Below are 14,262 nucleotides of genomic sequence, written 5' to 3' on the forward strand. Positions count from 1 at the left end.
CTGCTGAATCTACCACCCACACACAGTTGTAAACCACTCCCAAAGACACTGAGCAACCATATGGTTAACCACAGAGTAGCTGTGCATTCTGGGCACGGGGTACTTTCAAACTGGCCATGGCAGTGTGATCCTAGGGCTCCCCTTTCAGAAAACACACAAAGACCACCCCTGTTGAGCAGCCTGGAAACTTTTCCACGTTCTCTCACAGCCCAGGACACGTGCAGGATCATCTGCTCTGCCAACACCATTCAGTCAATGGGCTTACAAGTGCCTCACATCTGAAAAGAGGATTAAAGGGATGTTAAAGCAGAGGAGATTGCTCACCCCAGTTTTCTTTAATATGATAAGTATTGTCCATGCACAGAAGATGGTTTTAAGAGGCTATGTGAAGCACACAATTCTTTACTTTTCAGGGACAGGATAGCATCTCCACACTCTCACCCTGACTGCTTCTCACCTTCTCTGCCCCTTCATTTACCCATCCTACCCTATGTCTTTATGTCCTTCCCCATCACGTGTGCCTGGACTCATGTCTCCTCTCATTTGCAATCACAACACAGAACTACAACTACTATTGACAAGAAAATGTCATACTAGGGAATGAATTCAGAAGTATACATGTAGATGTAGTGTGTCAGCCCCTGATGTCCTGACAACAGTTGTAAACCTGCTCAAACATCACCCTTAAAGCATCCCCTGCCTTTAGGACTCTGCTGACAGCCCATGTGGATGTTGGTAGCCAAAACCAACTGCACAGAGTGATTCTGTGACCTGGGTTCTTGTTCCTGAGACCCTCAGCCTCTTCTCAAAGGCTTTCTTCAGTAGCACCAACCCTCACACGACCTGTTCCTAAGCTTCCCTCTGATCTTCTGAGCATCCCTGGTATTTACAGTTCCTTTTTAAGCCCTGCATACTTGCTTTATCTCTTTGGGCTCCTCCAAAAAGGCCCTGGGTGCACTCCTGCCCCAGGAAATAAAAGGGAAGTAGCAGTTGATTAAAAAGATAAAACCTGAATGTGATGATAGAGCAATCAGAGGTCTGTGCCCTGAGTCACCCTGACATGTCAGTTCCTTCCCCTTCCTGTCATTCATCCTCTGCCCAATGATTCTTCCCTGCCTTGTTCCACAGGGTCTGCTACGTGTTTTAAACTGCATTTGTTCTGGCAGGCACTGGGCTGTTCAGCCTGGAGAAGAAAAGGCTCAAGGGAGACCTTAGAGCACCTTCCAGTACCTGGGCTCAGCCCAGGGAGCTGCACAGTTGCCAGCAGATCTGGCACTGCCTGAACCAAATAGGAGGTGTCGTTAAGAAATGCAGGCCGAGGAGAGCAGTGCTGGTTTTCTTGCTTTGGCTTCTGAAGATGCCAGCTGGAAGCCTGCTGCCAACCCCCAAAACAGCAGCAAGCGAATAAACACAGTTATTTCACAGGGACTGTCAGGTAGGAGATACCCAAGGCAGAAATTAGTTCACCTTACCTGCATCTGCCTCCCAATAACCCACAGGTTGTCCTGACGTGCTCAGGGATGAATGTAAATGTGAGCACTCTGTCTATTTGCCCCATCTCCCTGACAGGGTTTCTTCCTATTCACAGTCTTCCCATCAGCTCAGATGCATGAAAAGTTTTGAAAGCTTCAGTCACAGGGGCTTTGCAACCCAGACCAGCCTGGGAACCACTTATTTTCTGAAATTCCAGCAGAACAACCGAGCTGCTCGCTGACCTGCCGCAGTGGTTCCTGTCTTGGGAAGGGAACTGACAGGTACCCAGCCAGGTCTAGGCAATCTCAGCTGAATTGTGACAAGGGCACAGGCCCTGAGGGGCAAACAAAGGTCTGCAGCACTTCACCTAAGCACTTACTGGTTCTTCTTCAGTAAGAAGAGCAATGAAGGCACCTAAATACATATTTCTTCCCTCAACCGTTGCTACGCCAACAGGCCATACTTCTGGTATTTCCTAAACCTGTCAAGGCTTCCTGCCCCTGGATAAATATTTTTTTCCCTGATTTGCAGAGCTGTTGGCCTGGAGTTCCAGCTGCTATTATTCAAGTAACCCCAGGAATACTGCAGCTTTTCAGACAGGGAGTGTCCCTGGAGCCCTGTCCCCCGCAGCGTGAGCACACGAGCAGATGTGTGTTTGTGTGCGTGTGTGGACAGGCCTGGGTGTGTCGAGCAGCTGTAGGAACCAAGTGCAGCATGTCACAGGTGTCCTGTGCATCCCACACACTGCTGGGGAAGGAGCCAGGGTGGGTGTTTTGGGTGTGAAGGGAGGTGTGCTCACCATGCGACCTGACGGGAGAGACTGTCTGAGTGCAGCCCCTCTCTGTGCCTGCTGACACCAGCACAGCCGCGTGCTGCCGGGGGAGGAGGAAGGGGCACTCACCCCATGCCAGGAAACAGGACATTTTTGACATTCCCCTGCAGTTTCAGGCTGTCTGCTCAGGCCCCGGCGAGACTCACTACAGTCAGCTTCACCTGCCTGTGGATTTGGTATTGTCACTGAAGGTCTCCTTAGAGTCAGTCAGTGGAGACTGGCACTTCTGGGCTGTAGCTCACATCAGCTGTTTCAGGCACCTACATCACAGAATTATAGAATGGTTTGGGTTGGAAGGGACCTGAAAGATCATCTAGATCCAACCCCCTGCATGGGCAGGTGTAAGAGTCGATCAGAAGATGGGTATTGTCTCAACATTGTCAACAGTGACTAGACCCCAAAATTTGGACTAACATCTCAAGATGAGTTTGCAGTCTCTTGCTGAACTGGCTGTTATCAGATGCAGAAACCATGGAGAACAGAGTGAGGTAGGAGCAGTGCTGGAACCTGGTACAGGTCTGTTCTACTGGAGCAACAAAGGGAAAAGCTGCTGTTGAGGAAGATGGATCACACTTGCTGTGCCAACACCCTTGAAGCCTCAGTTGAACTTGCCTCATTATAATGTTATTATAATACAAAACCACACCTCCTGGTAAGAAGCTACCCACCTCCAAAGCTGGCCAGGCCTCAGACACTCCTCTCTGGGCATGCGTGGAAGCCTCACTCCAGACAGGTGGAGACTGGCACATCTCCACAGGACAGAGGAGCAAGGTGTGCTACCCAGGATAAAAGACGGTTCCTTAGTAACCGGACTTTGAAGACCTTCCCCACCGAGAGATCACAACGATCGAAGAAGCAGCAGAATCCTAATGGATTCAGAACCATAGGGACACCTCTGGACCCATGGTGGTAGCTGTTGTCCTCTTTCCCCCCCCCTTTTTACCTCATCTTTCCTATTCCTTCTTCCTTTCTATCACAAGCCACTTTACGGGCAAGACCAATCAAGTCACTGTGTGTTGATAACTTGAATTCCCTGGGCTTGTTGCCATTTCATTTTTACACTTCGGGATCACAGCTAAAACCAACCATCAAGTCTCCACCAAGGAGTGAACCATGACAGCAGGGACACCTCCCACCAGCCCAGGTTGCTCCAAGCCCCATCCAACCTGCCTTTCAACACTTTCAGGGATGGGGCAGCCACAGCTTCCCTGGGCAACCTGGGCCAGGGTCTCACCCCCCTCACAGGAAATAATTTCCTTCTAATGTCTAACCTAAATCTCCCCTCTTCCACCTTAAAACCATTCCCCCTTGTCCTCTCACTACAAGCCCTCATAAAAAGTCCTTCCCCACTTTCCTGTAGCCCCTTCAGGCACTGGAAGGCCACTATAAGGTCTCCCCAGAGCCTTCCCTTCTCCAGCTTGAACAGCCCCAACCCAGCCTGTCTTCATAGGAGAGGTGCTCCAGCCCTCTCATCATCTTTGTGGCCCTTCTCTGGACCCACTCCAAGAGCTTCCAACCAGGAAGACAGTTGAGAAGTAAAGGTAATTATTTCCTTCAATGGATAAATGGTGATACTGGAAGATCACGTCCAAAAGGAGTTGTCCCCCCTGCAGATGGTACCTTGTCAGGTGAATCAAACTCTGCCCTGGTGACAGGGATGGTGCAACCTTCCTGAGGGCCCAGGAGTCAGTCACTGCTGTGGACTCTGCTGGGTGGCAGCCTGGCAGCCATGCCCTCCTTTGCACACACTCCTTTCCAATTTATCATCCCTACTAACTGGTGTCCTGATTCTAAACAAAGAGCATGAACATGCATTTAACCCTCCAGATCCCAGGAGAGGTATCTTGAATATCCAGCAGAGGACTCCTTGCAGAGTAAATGATGCAAAATAAGGACCACAGCTGCTACCAAGAAGGGTCTTCCAGGAACCTTAGAGTGGCTTCCCATTTCTCCTCCTGCTTCTATTTTGACACAAGCTTGGGTGTCTCCAGATGCTGCACAAGACCAAGGTCCTGCATCCTGACTGGAAAGGAGCTGATGCAGACTCAGCCTTCCCACGGCAGACCAAGCTGTGAGAACAAGTTTCAGGTATATTGAAATTACCTCAGGCTTCCTTCTGCAGACCTTTTACAGGCCAGAGGCCTTTAAAATGGTTTCAGGATTGAGTCCAACCAGTTTCAAAGGATGATAAATGTGGAGTTTTTATCTGGTTGGGCCATCAACGGAGACAGAGAGGAATGTGCTGTCTTTGTTGGCTGGCTCATTTACCTGTGCCAATCTGTTTATTCTGTACAGAGTCACACTAATTCTTTCATTACAGTTTTTCTAACATCTTTTTCCTCATAAAAACACTGACTCATGAAGTCTATTTCTTTCCAGTTAATCAATCTCCTTGTGTTTTTCATATTAAGACCATGAAAATTAGACCACACAACAACACACACAGTAGAAATACTATTATGTTCAGATGTATGGATAGCACAGACAGATAACCACAATGTGGAAGGACTCTAACCACTGGAAACCTCTGACAATAATATTAATGCCTCACAAGGGGAAGGGTTCTCTTGTATTTTGAAGGCTCAAGAAGAATTAAGATGTTACTTGCCCCTAAAATCCCATTTCCACTCCCCAGGAATGGGGATGAATACTCGAGTGCCCAAGCACCAAGACCAAAAAACCTATTTAATCCAAAAAAAACCCAGGCTTCTGCACACTGTGAAGAAGGAGGCAAATGGTGATCGTTGCATGGTAAAGCAGAGATGATGCAGTGCCAGACACCTTCAGAATGGCAATTTGTTGAGTAGACCCAACACCTCCTGTGGTCAGGAAGGAGCAGAACTACAGCAGGGGTTCAGCTAAGGAGCTGCACAGAGCCCCACGGCACCAAAACTTGTCCAGCTTTTGCTTTGCTGCCCTTCATAGGCTGTGTCCCCTCCTCCCAGCCCTGCACCCATCCCAGCAGATGGACTGCACAGTGCTGGGCTCACCAGCTCCTGCTGCCCTTCACACTGCTGGCTCATCTTGCCTCTACCTGGAGAGCAGGAGGGCAGGACTATCCCAGGAGGAGCAGGATTTGTCCCAAAGCACTGCGGGAATATTCAGCACAGGTGCAGGTGGGTACACATGGAATGAAGCACAGGGAACGTTCCTCTGAAATCATACTAAGATTCTTTGAATTAGACAACCAAAAAAAGCAAACCAGCAGTTGAGTGACAACAGCCAAGGTAGCTGTGAGGTATGTAAAGACTGGGGAAACACAAAGATACCAAATAAAGAACAACCCCTCTGTGAGTCCCAGGCATTTGTCATCCTCCACATTGCTAAATATTTTTCAGATAGGTTAGGCTTTACAGACTGAAAAAACAGGCCTGACAGGGATTTCAGGAAGTCATTCTGTCCCTGCTGTGCCCCAAAGCAAGGCCAGCATGATTTTTCACAGCTTTGTGTAACCTGCTTTGAGAGACCTCCAGTGATACGAACTCCCAGGCAACTCCCTACTCCCACACTTTACTATCTTAGCTAGGAAGAGTTAGAGTCATCCTCAGTGCAACTGAGCTGAGTTGCTGTGTCTTTGAGTCACGACAGGCATTGCAAACAGTCTTCCCCACAACAGCATTTTATGTGCTTGCAGCCTGCTTCCATGTCCCCATCCACATCTTTTTGCTTCCTTGGGGCAGACACCCCCAATCTCTCACCCTGGCCAACAAGCCATGTTTTCCACATCTCCCATCATTCCTGCTGCTCTCTTCTGGGCTTTATCCAACTGGCTCACATCTTTCCTGAAGTGTAGAGCCCAAACAAGATAAAATATTCCAGCTGAGGCTTTATAATTTCCTTGTAAAGTTGGAGGGTTACTTCATGCCTCACAGAAAACATTCCTATTTATACAACGGAAAATGCTGGCTGGTTTTGTGCTAGTTTTTGTACACTGCTGGCTCACGCTCAGTTTTAGATCCTCCAGAGCCCCAATGTTTTTGTCTGTGAACTGCTCCCTTGCCTGTCTTTGTCACTTAATTATTTCTGATGAAATCTCTAATCTTAAGTGCATCTTTACTGAACAGCATCCTGCTCTTGCAGCGTGTGCCCTCAGCTGCAGGATGGCTGTGAATCCTGAGCCTGTTCTCTGCAGCACACCATGTTCTCTCCCAGCTTCAGTTAAAGTTAACAATAAGTGCTCTCAATGTCAACATGCCATTCATGACTGGAAACACTGACTAGAACGGAGCCTGGGGCAGATCCCTGCAGGATTTCCTTTGGTGAAAACTTCCCTTTGACAAGGGACCATTGATTACCCTGCTTTGAGTATGATCTGCCAAGAAGTTTTGCACCATCTTACAGTTCCCTGTCCCTTCAGTTTGTTTTCCCTCTAGAGAGCTTTCAAACTTCCACTGCTGCTTTCTTCTTGTAAATGAGCTGCCTTTCCTGCATGCAGGGTGTCTGCTCTCAGACCTGCCCTGCCCAGAGGCTCTATAAATGTTTTGCCACAATCCTACCACATGAGAAGGCAGGTACCTCATTCCACCACTGCTTGTCAATGATGGAAGTACTGAAAATGCCACGAACCTGCTAAGAAATCCTGCTCTTGCACCTTTAGAAAGGTGGTGGGTGCCAGCAAGGCCCCAGAGTGAGGCAGGGGAATGCTCTGCCATGCTCTAACCCAATCCAGGGCATCACCACAACCCTGAGCTTGGTCAACACCCCAACCTAGCTCTCAAATATGCCTCCCATTGACTGACAGGGCAACTGGTTGAGCCAGCAGGACAGCTGGAGCGCTGCAAGAGGAGGACATGCCATTCAGAGGATGTCCAAATACAACACAAAGTACAAGCCACTAAAACAAAGTTGAAAGCTGGACAGTCCCTTTAGACAATTTAGTGTTTCAGCACCTGCAGAAGACACCCTTATTTGGCACAGTGATTCTGATCCAGGTCTAGATTCTGCACTTGGAAATGGAAGGAAACTCCACAGAGCATTTCAGAGGAGCCTGGGAGGGAACCAACCTTGACTGATCACAGATAGCAACCACTGAGCCTTTCCAGGACAATTTGATGTTTCTTCCTGTTAAATAGGAAGCTTTGTAGATCCTGGTAACAGGACATCAGACAGGGGCAAACCTTAACTGCTGTAAAGTCAGGGCATCCTTTCACTTTGGGAATGAAAACTGAAGTCCCCTTGAACAGAAAGTTCCAAATGGAGAAGAAACACTCATATTTCAGTATAGCCCAATGCAACAAGGTTCCTGGAAAACCCTACAGGCTGTGTCCTGGTGTTTTGCTGCATGTCAGAGGGTCCACCCCATTGGTGCCAGCTCCCCACCTAGTCCATGCAGAAGGCCCTGGTAGGGCAGAGCAGACAGTGTCCTGCTTGAGGTCCCCCAACTGAAACATCTACCACAGTCTTCAGTGAACACTGACTTGCTGTAACCCAAGCTGCCTTAAACTCACTGTCCAGGGCAGCCACGTTAGTGTGCAATTCTAACCTAAATCAAACATCTAGCTTCAGCAAAGCAATTACAGATGCTTATTGAAGACAGAAGGGAAAAAAAAAATTAAAGAAAAAAAAGAAAAAAAAAAGAAGAAACCCACAACTAAACCATTTATATGAAAAATAGCCAGAAAGTTCTTTCTCATTCTCTTATCACTCTGAAGTGCTATCCCCTCCTGGCAGGGTGCTACACAGAGCCTCCTTCTCCAAGGTCCCTTATGCCTTGTTGCATCAAGAGAGCCCTCCAAAGCCTGCATCACAATGTGCACTCACCAGACAGCTCTGGGAAGTCCTTCCTCTCGGGAATGCTCCTCCCAGGCCCTCTGAAGCAGGTTCAGACAGATTTAATCTTTCACTCAAATCTCACAGTACTTATTCCTTGTCCAGGAGATAGTTTGGCCATTTATCTTCATTAAAGTAAGGACTGCTTCACTCCCTTGGAGATGCAAATATTTCTTTCTCAGAGAGATGCAAACATTTCTCTGTTTGACTGACCGGTTAACACTTTATTGCCTCAAGAAGTTCCCTTTTCCTCCCTCTAGTGACTCACTGGCATATTTAACTGTGACATGTATCTTACACAGAATCTTGTCTATTGGAACAGCCTGTAGTTATCAAGTATGCTGGTTGCACCCATCTAGATGCATTAATCCATGTAGAACACTGCTGGACTTGGCTGAGAACAGGCACAACAGCAGTGCCTAATCTCTGGTACCTCTCTCTCCTAGGCAGACTCAACATGCAGGTTCTCCTGGGCCACATGGACAGATCCCACAGCTTTTCCTTCCCATGCTACTCTGTCTTCTAGCAGAGCCTACATTTCATCAACCCTGCTGAGGCCAGACCTCTGCCCAGCAAGGAGAAGTGACCGCTGTGGTTTGTCAGGATGTGCAGTGCACACCCATGTCCCAGCAAGAGAAGTGCTTGTGCCCTTCCTGGGAGGCAGAACTGCCACCAGCACCCGCAGCAGCACCTCCTGCCCCTCCACAGTCTCCTGCTGCATGAGTGAGGGATGAGAGAAAGGATCATCTCAGACCATCTCAGCTGTGGAATCAGAGGGGTGGGTGGCAACGTGCACAGGGTCTGCAGCATTTCCTGATGGGTTGGCAGTGTTGCTTCTTTTAGCTGAGACCAGATGAACATTCTAGCAACGGCTGTCACCTCTGCAGTGGTTTTACATGGAGTCAACCAGCCACTTTGTGAATCACTGTGTGAAAGCTGCTGAACACCCAGACCTCCCTGTGGTGGGGGAAAAGTATATATATAAATTTTTTAAAAAAAATTGAGAGAATTTTTGAAGATTCCAGAGAAGGTCTTGGAACACTTTCTGATCATCTGTCTCAGCAGTAACTGGTCCCTGGGAGATGTGAGGGATGGTTATGTCCCTACTAACCAAAAGTTTTGCATCAGCTGCTGTTGGGAGCTAATGGTGAGCAGAGGACCTTTAAGTACATGACCAGACTGAAAGTCAACAAGTTACCTTTCACTGGCCTCTGAGTTACCAAGTTGTGCACTAAACAGTGATGTCTCTCTCAAACACTCCACATACTTTCATCATCTGGTGATAGCTCTGATAAAGACCAAGCAAACCAGGAGCACATCTGCACAAGTAAGACCTTGACGGAAAAGCCTCCTGCTGCTGAAACAACGGTGCTGTGGAGGCAAAGAGGGAAGGAGGCCCATGAAACCCTGTGACAGAGATGTAGGCTGGCACGTGTCCCCATGACAAACACTGTCAGTGTTTACCTTGATACCCCCAGCAGCAGCTGCAGCAATGATGGCACAAATAAGCAGTTAAGACAAGTCAGCAGGTGCAATGAAATGTCAAGCCTGTAAGACCTGCAATAAATATTATCTAGGCCAATGCAGCTCAGCCACAGGAAAGATGGGGACTGTAGTTTTACAGCATATTGTCTTTGACCTATCATATGGCTGAAAGCCAAAGAATACCTCTGAGTGCCAAGGTGCAATCCCACTGTTAGAAGCCTTGCATGCCACGTGGGACTTGATGGGGACTGCACAGCTCAGCAGGCCCAACTCTGCAGCAGAGCCAAGGAAGAAAGTTCATCCCTGAGACTGGACAATCTGCCCATGGATAGTCCTGCACTGCCAGTTTTGCAGGGACAAAGGTCAGAGCCAATTAGCAGGATTAAATCAACACAGTGTCCAGACAGCTGCTCATGCCAGGACTGGATGAGGTTTCATCACACTCTTCAACATAAAGGCCTAAAGGTTGCATTCAGCTTCTGCTTTGTCTGAGGCCTGTGTGACACCCAGAGGTGACACTTCTTTGGCACACAGTCCACTTCGAGGAAGCACAGGCATTTGGGATGTGAATCTGATAGTGCAACACAGCCCAACAAGAGCAAAAACATTCCCAAACAACATAATGAAACTGATAAACTAGCAAAAAGGAGTATCTGAACAGATAAAAAGACTTTCAGGCAGCAGCATATTCTAACTGAGCAGGCTGGGAAAAATTAAGCTTGCCAGGAACACCAGCTAGGCTGGAGAAGTGGAGGGGGCAGAGTGCCCCTGTACATGATATAGGAAATTCCTGTTGTCTCCCAAAAGGCTACAGACCTCATGGAAAATGTGGGAGGCTCAGAAATCCATTATCCTTGAGCCCAGCACAAGAAACAAGAGCATGCATAACTTCAAAGCCAGCTGGGCTTAGGACTACTCTGGTGAGCAGCTTTCTCATCTAAACCAAACTTGAGTAAGTGCTTCCTAAAGCAAGGACCAGAACACAGAAATCCCATTTCTACCTTCTTTTTTATTCTCTGTTATTCTGAGATTTTTCTTGCTGCATAGCAATCCCACTGCAGTAGCTGAGAGTGCACCCAGAGGTGGTTTGGGAACTCTCCTGAGAAGGACTGGTTAGAAGTGACCTCTGGAAGTCTCCAGCCCAGCTACTCACTCTGAGCAGGATCACTCCTAACAGCTGAGCAGGTCAGCCACAGCTTTGTCTAGCCAGATCCTGAAATCTCCCAAAGATGGAGATTCCACCACCAAAGTGATCAGCCTGTGCCAGGGCTAGCCTGTCTTCCTACAGAAAATACCTGTCCTGATTTCTGACCTGGATCTACCAAGCAGGATGTGGCTGTTGGCCCTTGTTACACTGTATTTAACTTCTATGAGGAATGTGAAAAGCTGCCTGACTTTATGGTGAAACTGAGTCCAGGCCATCCACCCTTCTGGGGTCAGGCTCCTCTGACAAGAGCTTTTATCACACAAAACCCAGGCTCTGCCTCTTACTGGTTTTATCTGACCTCACCCCAATGCACGTCAGTAAGGGTCCCTCACCATGGTGGCTCAGGACTGAGTGTCATCACCTCCTCACCCACCTCTGAACTGCAGTGGGGACAGAGCATCTAACTCCACTTATCCCCCCAGCTGTGCAGGGGATGCTGCCCATGAGCCAGAGCAGCCTGTGCTCGAAAATGAAAGCAGTGGTTCCTCGTAATGTGCCCTCTGGAGGTTCCTGTGAGATGTCAGTGCATACAATTCAGGTAGATCATGACTTGGCCAAGCTCTAGGCCACAGCTTCTAAAATAAAACACATTGGTCCCTGAAAGGGCCAGGAGGTGCACTGTGACAGCCCATGGCTCTCCCTTCACTCCCAGTGAGTCAGAGAGGAAGGCCAGAGCTCATTCCTGATAGCTCCGACTCCCTTGTGAACAAGGTGAACTCCTGCTGTCCTTTCCTCCCCTGTCATTCTTTCTGCTAAAGAAATCTGGTTTTGCTGGTCACACATCCCTGTTTTGCAATGCTGCTCTGAGCTCATGATGAGAGAAGCAGGCAGACAGAGTCTTGGGTAAGCCAGAGGTGGTACCAGTCTGACAGGTCTTGAGCAGCTGATAAGATTGTGAGTTAAGTCTGCTTCTCTGCTACCAAAACAGAGAACAAAACTGACAAATACAGTCTGAGAAGCCTGTATTTGATGTCCCATTACATGCCTTTTTCTCCCCTTGTCTCCCAGGCCAAACTGACTCTGATTTGAGGAACTTTTCCATTAATTCTTTCTGTTTTCCCCTAATGGTGCTTCAGTGAGACCTGAGCTTCTACCAAGCTACTTTGCATAGATGTACTTATATAGACATAGATACCTGAACCTAAAGGGAAAGGAAATAAGGAATGTGGTAAAGATTATATCCTTAACAGTGGTTTCTATTCTAAAACTGCTATGGCAGGGGTGTTTCTACTTTACATTCTCTGTCTTCTGTAAAATCTTTGGCTGTCTTCTAATGGTCAGAATAAACGTAACAGAGATTCAGAAGACTAAAACTTTGTATAACTATGTTCTTTCCTACGGTGGCAGGGTCATTATACTTCCTTTGACTCTGGGCCTATTTTGTCACCAAAATCAACTTGAGAGACAATTACTTGCAATAGATCAGCACATTTACTGGGCCCCCACCCCCACTTACCATTTGTGAAGGTGTTCACATAGTACCTTCGGCCCTGGGGAGACATGTAGCTCTGCCAGCCAGGGGGAAGATGGCCATTCATGGTATCTTCTCCCGTCTGAGGAGTTGCCTTTCTGGGTTTCTGCTGAGAAAACAAACAAACAAACAACGTTTTAAGTCGATGTCTAGATAATCCCAAGTCTAACCAGACACATATCTGGAAAGGGACTTCATGGTTTGGCATTCTAGAGACAGCAAAACACCCAAAGACTTTCAGTCCATTCCTCCCCATGTCTGTCCTGGCTTCATCCAGAGCATGAAGCAATCTTCACTTGGAGCAGTAGTTACACAGAACATAATTTGGGAGAGAAATAAAACTCCTCTGTATTTGATGTCCCATGAGCACCTGGACGTCTCCAAGAAAATTACTCTTGTTAAGCAGTAAAATGCAAAGCATAAAATAATGTGTCTGAGAAAGAAAAGCATGCATCTGGCACTCATTGACTTTCATGTAGATACACTGGTGGGTCAAAGCACAGGTTATGGAGGTGCTACCCCAATTTAATTTACAGGGGCACCACCAGCTTCAGCTATTTTCAAGAAGAACCACTGCAGAGCCATGTTGCCTACAGGAGTAGTGTGCTGAAGTGAATTTCTCAGTATGCTGATTCTCTATTAATAATACATGTAATTAGCAATGCTTACATTACTGATCTCGATGTAATCTGGATCCATATCATCCAGATACAGGATCATTAGGATCCAAATTACCAGGAGTGATCCAGGTCTTTATGAGCAGGAGATGAGTGTCATGCTGTCACCTGCTCTCCAGGCAGACCCAGAACTGCTGTCAGGGCTCAAGTGCCACCTCAGCTGCACCAACCAGCTTCACCATCTCAGTTTCAAGCCTCAGCGCAGGTTCAGGGTGCAAGGAAAAGGAAGAGGTGAGGCTGAAGTGCATGTGATTGTCCACATTGCATTGCATCAACGTAGTGTGGACAAATTTAGTGGTTTTCTCCCCCTATACTCTGCTCTGGTGAGGCCACACCTAGAGTACTGGGTACAGCTGTGGAAAGACATAGAGCTGTTGGGGAGGGTCCAGAGAAGGGCCACGAAGGGCTGGGGCAACTCTGCTATGAAGACAGAGTTGGGGGTGTTTAGCCTGGAGAAGAGAAGTCTCCAGGGAGACCTTAGAGCACCTTCCAGTGCCTGAAGGGGCTTCAGAAGCTGGGGAGGGACTTTTACAAGAGTTTGTAGTGAAAGGACAAGGGGGAATAGTTTTAAGCTGGAAGAGAGGAGATTTAGGTTAGACATTAGGAAGAACTTCTTCACCGTGGGCATGACTTTATCTCTCCATTGGGGCTGCAGAGGAAGATCCTCTTGACACCAGGACCACTCCTGTGTTAGAGTCCCTAACTGGTCCCAGTGCAATCCACTTCCACACATACTTGGAACTCCCATTCCCATAGCAGGTCTGCTCCAGACTGATTCTCCGTGGGGAAAAGAGGAACTGAAGATGGCATAGGAGAGGAATTGAAGAGGAAATGAAACTTGGCTTCATTCTCTGCTCACCACTCTACACCCATTGAAGCACGGATACCAGGAGACTCTGGGACACATGATGTGGGGCAGCAGAATATGGGGCTGGGCCCTATAATGCATCACAGATTAAATACTTCGTGGTTTTGACACAATCACAGAGCATCCTTTCAGAAGCAAGAGTGCCATGGAGGCCATGGGGACAGCACATCATCTCTTCTCTGCCAAACAGGAGATCTAAGTAACAGGAAAGACTTTCTTGCTCTGTTTTTCCCAGCAGACACAACCCTGTCTTGGCCAGATCTTCTGCAGTCCCTTCTTTCTAGGAGCAGCTCAGTTAAACTGGAACCATGTTTGCACACCCATATGGGAGAAGCTCAGGCTACACTGACCTGTAAGGACAGACAACCCTGCTGCTGAAACGAGCCAGAGAACAGGGGCCAGGAGAGAGGAGGGAGACACGAAGCCATGGGTACACAGTGTCCCAGAGGCCAGCTCCACCACTGGCACAGCACCTCAGAC

The 14,262-nt window shown here is 48.0% G+C and overlaps 1 protein-coding gene across 4 annotated transcripts in view; it reads right to left on the reverse strand.

The window, feature by feature from the left end:
* Positions 1–14,262, reverse strand: part of GAS7 (growth arrest specific 7) — a 92,843-nt gene that overhangs the window by 50,695 nt on the left and 27,886 nt on the right. For 2 of the 4 annotated variants that reach the window (XM_051634684.1, XM_051634683.1), the window contains exon 2: positions 12,223–12,343. In XM_051634684.1, coding sequence (XP_051490644.1) covers positions 12,223–12,343 — 121 coding nt within the window. Of the gene's footprint in view, positions 1–12,222; positions 12,347–14,262 lie in introns of all 4 variants that reach the window. The other 2 variants (XM_051634682.1, XM_051634685.1) reach the window with 1 other exon arrangement.

The sequence above is a fragment of the Apus apus genome, chromosome 17, assembly GCF_020740795.1.
Source record: "Apus apus isolate bApuApu2 chromosome 17, bApuApu2.pri.cur, whole genome shotgun sequence".
NCBI lineage: Eukaryota > Metazoa > Chordata > Aves > Apodiformes > Apodidae > Apus > Apus apus.